An 11,924-nucleotide genomic window follows, 5' to 3' on the forward strand; every position below is an offset into this window, starting at 1 on the left:
AGGATGTGCTCCACTCTCTCCTCCTCCCCCTTCATCTGCTCCTGTGTGCTCAGATCAGATATGTCCCTCTCCCGGAGCTGCAGATTCAATGCCATGCTTTGAAATAAATTCTTCAGGGGAAGGGGCAGGTGTCCACGTAGTAGTTGGGATTGAGGCCCTAGTAATGTTTTATCATTTGGCCCCAAATGTCTTCTTTTGGGTGAAACGCAATGCATATTACGGAGCATTGCTTTATACTTCGCGGGAAATCAAATATTCTTGTATATATTTATGTACATGGCAACTATTAGAACAAAGAGCCTGTCTTGTATGCACTGGTATCATGGTGGCTATCAATAAGTGCTTGGCTTATTGATCAATAAGTGCTTGGCTTATTGATACTTGACATATGATTTATGATTGATACTTAACATGAATTCTGGAATCAAAAAATAGATGTTAGTGTTTAGAAAATGATGATGGCAACATATGCACAAATATACTTGATAAAATTGATGTATAGGATAAGAACTGTAAGAGCCCCCAATAAAATGATTTTAAAAAAAGAATAGATGTTTGGAGATCACTTATTATGTGATACTAAGGATTTAACATAGACAATTTCTGGTGCAGTGGAGCTTAACTCTATGGGGGAAATTGACTTTAAAAAAGCAATATGGTACTCATTACATAGTGATAAATGCTACCCGGAAAAATATGCCTAATAGATGAGTCACTAGACTGGATTTGTGTCTTTCTGGGGGAGTGCAGTCAATTACTAAGTCCAGGGACCAGCCACGCTGAGCAGAAGGAAGGCCCGAGTGTCTGGGAGTCCTCTTTGAGAGCCTCTCCAAATGTGGGGGAGACTTACCCTGGAATGCTCATTCCATACTAATGCAGACTAGGACAGCCAGGGGATACGCGGTATGCTTGTTGAATGGTGGTGGTGGTGTATGAGTGTGTGTGTGTGTGTGTGTGTGTGTGTCTAGAGGAATGGAAAGTGACACGTTTTGGGCATTATGAGAGATTAATCTCTCCTAAAACCAGCAATACAGTTGTTTTCTGGGGGCTAGAAAGGTCACTGCTTCTCGGGCTTCTAATGCGTTCTTGAAAGGTGATCCTATGGGAGTCCTCAGGTCCTTTCTCTGGGTTTCAGGGAGACTGTTCGCGACACCATCCTGGAGAAATTTGCCGGGCCCTATGACAAAGGAGAATACTCGCCCTCTGTCCAGAAGACCCTTTATGAGATCCAGGTGCTCTCCCTGAGCCGGGTGCCCCAGGTACATTTTGTCACTTGGCCATTCTGTGTTTCTAGGCAGCTCCGAGAGAGTTGAGAGATAAAATAGGAACTTGTATGACATAGGAAAAACAACATCTATTATTGTCCAGAAGCTTGTTATAGTAAGTGAGAAATGAACAGAAAATGGAAAAATCTGTCCAGCTTAACAGCACAGGCTACTGCTGGGGCACTTCAGTTTTGTTGAGAATTCTCAGTCTTCAACCTGCCGCTGACTGAGATCTCATATTCAGGACACCCGAATGCCTCAAAAGAGGGTCACTAAATAGAAGACCTATGGTTCTGGGGAGTCAGGGAGTAAAGGTTAGTGGAGTGCTATTACATGCACATATAGTCAATGGTTATTATATCTCTGGCAGCACTATAAGAATACAAAGATACATTAGAAACTAGCTCTACCCTGAAAGAGCTCACCATTCAGTGAACAAAGTAAACAAGCAATACACTAGAGAACAGAGTATTATCGAAATACAGAGGAGAGCATCTCACTCAGGTTTGGGGTTTGGGCCAGCCAGAGTTCCAGAACGGAGAGGTGCTTGGTTCGAGACTTTAGGGTTAAGTCGGGCTTATCTGGGCTCACATTTTGAGGTGGCAGCAGGAGGCGTTAGGGAGACATGCGACCGCAGGATATACTTATTTACTGCTGCCCTTGTTGACTATATCAGAAGCTCCAGAAGCGGAAGTCCTTCCACGTGCCTAGAGATTGCCTAGAAGCCCTGGTGGTATAAGGGGTTACGGGTTGGGCTGCTAACTGCAAGGCCAAGAGTTCAAACTTACCAGCTCCTCCCCGGGAGAAAGATGAAGCTGTCTGCTCTCATCAAAATGTACAGTCCCAGAAGCCCTTGGCAACAGTTCCAACTCTGTCCTATAGGGTCGCTGTGAGTCAGAATTGACTCGATGGCCCTACAGGAGAGACGAGAGCAAACCCAGATCAGGAAAGGCTGCTCTAGGCTTAGCTAGGGAGTCGGGACTTTATCCCGAGAGCTCCTAAAGTACAGGTAGGTCATGGCACGGTCAGATGTGATATGGTCGAGAGAGATCACTCTAGAGTCTGGAGAGATTACTCTAAAAGGAGTACGAGGAATTAAAGGCTGGCCTATCATGGGGAAGGAGGCTGGTTGGGAGGTGATTGTAGAAATGTGGCAAGGAGGGCTTGAGCTCAGGCAATGTTGGGGTGCAGAGCAGGAGTGCTCCTCTGGGGCAAGAGTGCCTCTTGCCTTGGTCCTTACATTAGAGAACCCCTCCAGGCCCCCTCAGACCAGGCCTCTCTCCAGTGGGCAGGGCTAAGCAAACAACCTCTCCCTTCTAGATTACTCTACCCATACCTAGGCCTCCAGAAAACCCCACCCAAATAGCTGAGCTTCCTGCTGAGCTTTCAAAGGTGTCTGTCCCAGACGCCCCTCCAGAGAGCAGAGAGTGCTATTGGTTTACACATCCCTGGGTTTGAGGACTGTCAGAGGGACAGCAATTTGTCAGAAGTATGGGTAGAACTTGAGTCCAAGAGAGAAAGTGCAGGAAGCTGGCCCTTCCCACGCTGCCGTATCTCGGATGGCGCTCCACGGAGTCAGAGGATTTTACATTGAACCTGATCATCCAGGTTATCATAAAGGTACATGTATAAAGTTAACAGGGTAGAACACGTTTTTCTTTGACAAGTTTGTTAGTCTGATGATTACTTTTAAATATTTAGCCAATGTATAAGTGGGCCTGCAATTATAGTCTGACCTCAGAACGCTGGGTGGGGCAGGCCCAGAGAAGAGGGGGTGGACTTAAAAAGAAGTTGGGAGGTTGATTTGCCAGCATATGGAGACCAGTTGGATTTCTAAGGGTCTCTCAGGTTTGTGACCTAAGGAATCCTTACTTTCAAGAGAGCGGGTTTTATATACTGAGAAGAGGAGAATGAGCCCAACCTCTACTAGTAGGTGATTAGGACAGAAGAAGTAGGGTTAACAAACGAGGCAGAAGAGGTTGCCTCAGAAGCCGAGGTGGATTTTGAGGACGATGTGTGTGTGAGGGGGACGGAGAGTGATGGGTGGTGATGGAGCGACACACGGTTGCCCCATGTGAGACGTATTACTGTGCCTTCCAGATTGAAGACATGGAAATCAGCCTGCCAAACATTCACTATTTTAACATAGACATGTCCAAGATGGGACTGATCAATAAGGAAGAGGTAAGAGAAATTGTAAAACGATTCAAAGCACCCTCTGACCCTATTCCTCTTCATGAACCTGGGAGGATAATGTGACTGACTAAAACTCTGAGCAGCTGTTGGGTTGGAGAATATTTCTAGTCACCATGGATCAGAGGTCTCTCGGACCTTGGGCCCTTCCGTGCTGTGGCTAGAGGACCTTAGAAGTGGACGAGTACTTAATGGAGCCGGGTTGGGAGCTGTAGAGCAAAAGACAAAGAAAGAACAGAGTGTGCCCAAGGAAACCGCTCTGAGATCTGCCTCCTACAAAGGTGCCTGCCAAGGTCGCAGCTCCATTAGTCTTCCCTCTGGGGAGGGGAGAAAAAAATAGCTATTTTCAATTTTTCCCACCATCTCTACCTCTCTTGATTAAGTAGTCAATTCAGTCACCTACACAACACACAGAAAGATGAAAGCGTATTTGTTTCGAATTGCAATGATAGAAGGCAGGATGAGGAAGTTCACGGTTTGAAAGGAAACGTCGTCTTGGTAAAAGCACTTACCCTGGCTTGTTTTTAGCCACGGCACAAAGTTAAACTGCTTAGTGTGCCCAACTGCCACTCCCAGCCCTTTGCTAGCCAGGCGATGCTGACTCTTACCGAGTGGACAGGCTGCCTGGGGTTGCCCAGCCCGTCCTCACTAAGGAAGCTGACTGTCCTCAGTAGGTTGTTCTCGTGTGCAGTGGCTGCTCGGTTTGGACCATAACCCGTCTGCGAGCAGCCAAGCACTTAGCCCCAGCCCCACTTGCGCATCGTGGGGCAAGTTGCCCGGTTGCTGATTCTAAGCCATGGAAACTCCTTGTGCGCAGAGCACCAGTGCACAACACAGGGTTTCCGAAGCTGTGCCTTTTCCGAAGCAGATCACCTGGCCTGTGCTCCGAGGCACTCTGGTATGGGCTTCTCACCAGCGGTTCGGCCAGTCAGGCACTTAACCATTCACCCCGTCCCAGAACTCCTATTCTAAAATGACAAGGTTTCTCTATTTGACTCATGGCCCCTCCAACTTCAATAAATGAGGGTAACTTTTTACATCGTGTATGGGAGAATGAGGTAGAAAATGAGTCCTCTAGTCACTTAGCTCAGTTGCCTTAGAATCATAGTCTCTGGCCCAATGGAGGCCAAAAAGGTTCTTTCAGATGGTGCTACATCGTGGATGTGGTGACTCAGCAACCTTAGTCGTCACAACGCCTCTGCCGGGTGCCGCGGTTTTGTGCTCCGTGACAGCGGATGGACTCCACCTGGCTTTGCCTTGCCGTCCATAGCACGTCGGAGTGGGGGGCAGGGGCACATCTAGGGCATGGCAGGAGGCACTTGGTCTGGCCCCACTAGGGCAGGGAAGCCAATGAGCAGTTTCTATAGCCATTGCAGGTTCCAACGCCAGCTCCTTCGGCAAAGTTAAAATGAATTGTCGAATGGATGCTATTTTCCATAGAAATGCTTCTAATCTGGGGACAGGCAGTGTTGGAGAACAAGAGTCTTGCTTAATGACAGGTGTAGGTGATAGGGTCTTGGGTTACAGAAGAGAGAACCGGGGTCCCATGTGCTGCTCTTTCAGCTGAAAGACGGGCAGCACGGTGCACTTCAGAACATGGCAAGGCTGTTGAGTCCTGACATTTCACTGATTCAAACTGAAAGCCCCTTCTCAATCCCTACCCTCTAAAGGGCAAAAGACATACCTGAAAGAAATCCTGGCTATGTCCACCAGGAAAAGAAGCAAATCACTTGTTACCGTGATGGTGATTCCATCGCACGGTGACCCTGTGTGTGGCAGAGTAGAACTGTGCGTCCTAGGGCTGTCGGAATTCTCCAACGGTTGCCCATCAGACCTTTCCTCGGGTGTCTCAAAGTGCCAACCTTTCAGTTAGCAGTCAAGCACATCACCACTTACTCTCACCCCTCAGGGACTCCATGTCCACCAGAGGCCAAACAAATGGGCCCAAGCAGAATAAAGACCAGGTTCTATGGGTCAACTCGAGCAGTGCTCAGTTCAGGTCCCCATACAGGGTGAGGAAGGTAGCCTTGGGACCCCTGATGCCTCAGGCCCTCACTAATCCCAGCTTGGGGTGGGGGGTTAGCTAGTAGGCAGAGGCCATATCGTGCTTTCATCTCAGAAACCAGACCCTCAGCTCTCTCCTAGAGCCCAGCCAGGGCCCCCATTCCTCTGGGCCACAGCTCTGCAGAAAGGCATCTGCCAGGCCAAACTAGCTGTCTGCCTCCACTCCTGCACTTGGGGGCTGGATGGAGCCCCCCACGCCCAGCAGGTATTTCCCATGTGAAGGCAACACAAGAGAAGCAAGGACACACTGACAAGAGCTGAGACTGAGACGTGACAAATGGCAGAGTCGGAAGACAGCAGAACGCTAAGAGCACAGCTGTCTGGAGCCATTTAGCACTGAGCTAAGAGCCCTGCAGACCTCACATGCGCCTGAGGGCATGGCTGCAGCACAGCAGTGGACAATGATTGATGTGCAAAGTGAGTCATCAAGAAAAGGTCAAATTATGCACTCTCCATTGCCCTGGGAAAGCAAGAAGATGTGATGCATTTTAGAAACATTTACATCCCAATTATTAAGCATTTTTCAAAAGCTTTCATGTTCTGGTAAATCGACTCATCTCTCACGTAGAGCCAGGAAGATAAGGCATTGACATGTGTAAAGGAACTGTGAGTACAGCACGGGCCTTTTCCTGTTTAGCACGTTGTTGGTTAGACATTGATTCATAGCAAAAAGGAGGGTGTGTACTTTTATCCTTCTGAGGCTAACATGTGGTTCTTCTACAGGTCTTGCTACCTTTAGACAATCCATATGGGAAAATTACTGGTACCATCAAGAGGAAGCTGTTATCACGGCTGTGACACTGTAGCCACCAACGGGAGTCCACTCTCAGCGGAAGAAGTCTTTACTTGATGGTGGGGGGGCTACTGTGTGTCGCCATGCAGAATTTCCAGTGCAGTAGATTGAGTCACAGTGTTCATTTCCCTCCTGCATGAAATCATTTCTTTCTTCCACACCTAGTCCAGCAAGGTGTACTGTGGATTACCTGATTAGTAACTATCACATACTTACAGTGTACACAAAACAGACTGAGCAGTATTGCAACAGTTATAAAGCAATTATTCTTTTTTGGGGTTTGTTGTGCTTTCTTTTCATAGAAAAGTCTTAGAATCAATTCGGCAAACAATCAAGAATCAATGGAGATGTCATGCCAATTAATTTGGGCATGACATTCTGGTTCTAATCATGCTAAATTATTGCTTCTGGGTAACATAGAAAATGTAATGACAAAATCATGCTGAAGGATATCAACCCTGTAACCTTAATTTGACTGAATATTTGAATTTTTAAGAATTCTTTTGCATCTGGATCATCGGGAGCTTATTTCTACCTGAGAGTATTTTTGTGATTTAAAGGTGCTTATTTAATGACTTTCACTATACTTTGAAAATATTGAGTACACACTGGAACATCAAAAAATATATAAATTGGTTTTTTTCAAATAATACATTCTTTTGACACAAAGAATCATATTTAATAAATGTTGCCAAGATACAGATGGGTGGGTATGCCATTAGAAAGAAGACTGGGGAGTGTGCATATATCACATATATTCATATGCTGAAAATATCAACAATGATGATGTCTAAAAGGAAGAATCAGAGGTGATTTTTGGTTTTCTTAATCTTCCAAATATGGACATTTGTTGCTTTTATAATCAGAGAAATAAATATAATTGATGATTAAAAGATGCATGAGAGCTTGAGTGATGACACCAATTCCCTAACACAGCCATTGGGATATAAATCATAAGGCTTTCAGGAGTTATAATTTTAGAAACCCAGGATAAAAATTGGTCCAAATAAACATTCTAGATAACCTCTCTGAAGACTCTACTTTCTTTAGATGATTTTACATATAAGCATATGGTATTATTTGATAACACTTCTGCTTCATTCTTATCATACCACACCCAAACCAACCAAACCAACCCACTGCCATTGAGTGAATTCTGACTCATTGGGAGCTTACATAGGGTTGCCAAGACGAAATATTTACAGGAGTAGACAGCCTTATCTTGATCCCATGGAGTGGCTGATAGGTTTGAACTGAAGACCTAGTGGTTAGCAGTCGAGCAGCTAGCCCACAGCACCAGCAGAGCTCCTTAATATTATATCCGCTCCTTGTTTATTGACATTGTCAGGTTCCAAAGGCCAGATCGTTAGGTAAAATCAGCGGTTATGTGAGTTGGGAGCTGCGCCCCATCTTCGGGGCTAGTGCGCCCCCTTACCTACCTCATTTTCCCACCACCAAAGAGTCCGTTGGGGGTGGGGGGCGGGTTTGTCAGTGGTGGAAGTGGTGGTCTCAAGTGTTGCCTGTCCCTGACACCTTCCTGTCCCTTCCTGCCCTGCTGCTCATCCTCTGTCCTCCAAGACTCAGAATCCTGTGTGACCCCCTTCCCTCTTTCTTCTTCCATCTACTGACCTCCGTGGCACCTTCAGGTCCTCTGCCAGCCATCCCTTGCCCACCTGCAGCTTTGTGTCGTTCTGTCATCACCCCCCCCCCAGGGGCCGCATGGAGATGGTGCACAACAAAGGGTCTTCTGTGGTCAGTTCTCTGCTGTCCCTCATGGGGCCTGCTGCTGATGCCCACAGAGGGCATCTCAGACCTGCTGAGGCTCCAGGTGAGTCCCAGACCACTGGAGGCGTGGCCTGAGAATCTTCTCCACATTGTCACAAATGTGAGACCTGATAATGAGATAAATGAGGGGCACGTGGCCTGCTTAATAAGTAGCAAGCATACACAGTGGCTTATTACACAAACCCAGTTTAACCCCCCTAACGGGCTCTATGACCCAACTTCCTCATCAATATAAAGGAGGTGAAAATAAAACCTGCCTCTGAGTTTTTGAGGATTACGTGGGTTCATTGTTCAGTTGTCAAACGCTATGGGATATTTTGTGCATGGCACACGTAACTTTCTCTATGTGTTCGCTTAATGAGATGAGAACTTGCCTTCTGCTTGTTGTTAGGGCTCAACTGAAACACCTTCGCTGGGTTTCACAGTGAGGTGCGGTCCGAGACAGGAGGCCCGAGGCAGCAAACATCAGCGGATGCGGGAGGCCACTCAAACTATCACCCCTTAGACTGGACACAGGATAACAGGAAGGAAACCATTTGATAAGGAAGGTTTGGTGCTACTTCAAATTCTCAGCCTGCCATGGCGACAACATATAACTCGCATGGCCAATTGGCTGGCACATTTGATTCCTCTGCTCATTTGATAATTCTGTTCCAAGAGGCACCTAGAGGCTGGCATGACATTTTCCTTAAAAAACAAAACAAAAACAAATGCAAACCTTAATTAGAATCTTTCTGACTCGACCTTCTCTTTCTCATGCATGTTCTGGACAGAGTGTATTTGTTCCAGAGACGAGATTAGTATTTGAGTGGAATCTTTGGATAGAAAGAGTGGCCCATTTTATATGAATGTGCATGATACTTCCTGGGAACCTCAAACGCACGACGACGATGTCCTCTGGCAGGTGTGTGGCAGCAAAGGCTCTATCTAGCCTGGGAGCTTTTCAAGAGCCAGGTTCTGCTTCGCGAAGGATGTTTTCTGGTGGTTAGGATTGTAAACCATGTGCTGCAAGCCAGGCTTCAGGGTTCACTGGCGCCTGTCAGCTCCTTCCGGGCAGGCAGACGACAGGCGGTGAACTGTCAACGCCTGGGAGGTGATTTGTACAAAAACACCTGATCCTCCTGTTCGGGAAGACGACGGGGACTCGGAGGCAGTCTTCTGGGCAGCCGAGCTACTCTCACACGCGTCTTCTCCTCCCAGCTCAGAGCCGCAGAACAGAACCGGAGGGATGACTGCGGCTGGTAGCTGACCTTGAGGCCGCTCTGTAGTCATGACAACCCCACGCCCAGCAAAAGACTGATCCACAGGGTCTTCACGGTCTGGTTTTCAGAAGGTAGCACCAGGCCTTTCTTCCTGAATCAGTCTTAGTTTGGAAGCTCCTCTGGAGCCTATTCGATCGCACAGCAACACGCACACCTCCACGGCTGCCCGCGAAGGGACCGGCTAGACGGGAACCTGGGCGTCGTGCATGGGAGGTGAGCATTTTGTCCCTGGCTCGCGCACGTCTCTTCACAGGGGAATAGCACATGCCAGTCCGCCGGTTGCTTGTGAGGACGTCTGCATGGTCCTCAACGGAACAGGCTTTCATTTGGAACTTGCAGCTTTGACAGCTCGAAGACTTGTGCCAAATCGTTTTCTACATTCTAAAACCCCCAGAGCTTTCCCGAATACTAGCTCTAGAGATCACGTCCCATTTCTTTTCCTTTTAAGAGTCAGACCCCAGATCATTTTGGTGCTGCTTGTGGTGAGGTGCTTTTCGGACCCTTTCCCCCCTCGCAGCCCTGCACGCAGAGTTGGTGCCTGCTCCCGCACCAGCCTCCTGATGGTTGCCGCGTTTGAGCCCATGGTTGCAGCGACGGTGCCGATCCATCTAGTCGAGGGTCTCCCTCTTTTGTTGCTGCCCCTCTGCTTTACCAAGCATGATATCTTTTTCCAGGGACTGGTCTCTCCTGGTAACATGTCCAAAGTTCATGAGATGATGACCCACCATCCTCTTTCAAACAAGCATTTTGGCCGTACACAGGATTGGTTGGTTTTTGGGCAGGCCATGGTATTTTCCATATTCCTCACCAGCACCACAATTTAAATGCATGGACAATTCCTCAGTCTTCCTTCGTTTTGAAAACCTACTTTCTCTCCTCCACCCCAACATACTAGAAATAATTCTTTTAGAAACAGCATTTTACTTATTTATCATTTGCCTTTTCATGCCCCTTTTAACTACAGGAATTTAAGCTCTTTTCTAATCTCCTTGTTCTTTCTTTTGGATGGTGAGCCCCATGGAGGTGTCCTTTGCAGTCTCCATGCAAAACTATTGTCACTGCTGCCTCCTCACCTGCATTTATGAGGAAACGGAATGTGTTTCTGAAGACCCGGTTTTCAAGTCTTCTAACCAGACACACTGGTTCTTCCTGCTTCCACATATTTGAAGCTCATCTCTTTGTATTTTTCAGGGGCTCTGTTCTTCTTTCTCTGGGAGGCCCACCTGCCTCTCATGCTCCCATTTGCCTTAACTCCTGCATAGAAATACATAACTGTTTTTATCCTATTCAGACTGTATAGAGAATATAATGGCTAGGGACGTCCTTCCTAGAAAAGTGCCCATTGATGTGTCTGCAGGTGCCTTGGCCTCTGCTAAGGACATATTTTATGCTCCATCCTTGAGCTACAGAGGATTTCAATAGAAATGTACCATGTAAGGAACAGATCCATCCACATTAGAAGAAAGGTATGAGGAAGGGAAGTAAGTGTAATTAGAAGATGGTGAAAGGCTCCTCAATGTACTCCCCAGCCTTTTCTGAGGCTGCTGTAACGAACTACCACAAACTTGGTAACCGAAAACAACATAGATATATTCTCTCAGAATTGTGGAGGGCAAAAGTCCCAAATCAGGGTATTGGCATTGGCTGGCCACATTTCTTCTGATCGCTCGGGGGGAGATGCTGTTGCTTACACCTTCTGGCTACTGATGGCTGTCAGCATTTCAGACCCGTGGCTGCATCATTTTGATTTCTTCCTCGGTGGCTTCTGCTGCCACCCCCTCTTCTGTTTGCCGAACATCCCTTGTGTGTTTCTAGTGGGGACCCTTGTCTTTCGATTAGAGTCCACCCAGTTAATTCAAGATAATCTGTTTATTTCAAGATCCTTAATTGCATCTGTAAGGACCCCCTTTTCATGGATAATAACAGTTTTCAAAACAATACTAATAAAAATCAAATTTACTGTCATTGAGTTGATTCCAGCTCAAAGCAACTCTGTAAGACGGAGCAGCGCAGCTCGTAGAGTTTCTCAGGCTGGAAAATTTGACAGGAGCAGACAGCCTCATTTTCCTCTGGTTGGGCAGCTGGTGGGATTGAATTGCCAACCTTGAGGTTAGCAGCCCAATGATCAACCCAAGACATCACCAGGGCACCTTGTAACATTTACAGGTTTGCAAAGGAAGGAAACAGCCTAGGCCATAAAGGTTTCAAAGACCCAACCAATCTACATGAGCTGGAAGATTACCTGTGGTACTGGATCCTGAAATTGCTGGATAAATGTGACGGGCATATACATTTGGAAAATTTAGAGTTTGTCAATGTGAAACTACTTTCATGATTTTGGATTTAACACTGATAGGGATCCCAGAAGTCAGGGTTAATGTGCTTCTAGGAAGTTAGGAAAAGAATTTCTAAACTCACAAATTTGAAAAATGGTATAGGTAATATTAAGTGAGGTAGAAACTTAGAGCTGCCATGGAAAATGGTGGAGGAAGGGGTTTTAAAACCAAAATGAACAATAACAAAACCCCTCTTTTTTGATATATATATATATATATATATATA

The 11,924-nt window shown here is 46.6% G+C and overlaps 1 protein-coding gene across 1 annotated transcript in view; it reads left to right on the forward strand.

The window, feature by feature from the left end:
* LOC101645372 (uricase) overlaps positions 1 to 6,587 on the forward strand; it is a 44,059-nt gene extending 37,472 nt beyond the window's left edge. Inside the window, exons 6-8 of the mRNA XM_004699600.2 lie at positions 1,136 to 1,259; positions 3,366 to 3,449; positions 6,246 to 6,587. Coding sequence (XP_004699657.1) covers positions 1,136 to 1,259; positions 3,366 to 3,449; positions 6,246 to 6,320 — 283 coding nt within the window. The 3' untranslated portion in view covers positions 6,321 to 6,587. The remainder of the gene's footprint in view (positions 1 to 1,135; positions 1,260 to 3,365; positions 3,450 to 6,245) is intronic.
* The last annotated feature ends 5,337 nt before the right edge of the window (positions 6,588 to 11,924 follow it).

Source organism: Echinops telfairi, unplaced genomic scaffold (assembly GCF_000313985.2).
Source record: "Echinops telfairi isolate 266 unplaced genomic scaffold, ASM31398v2 ScPeMD7_443;HRSCAF=831, whole genome shotgun sequence".
Taxonomy (NCBI): Eukaryota; Metazoa; Chordata; class Mammalia; order Afrosoricida; family Tenrecidae; genus Echinops; species Echinops telfairi.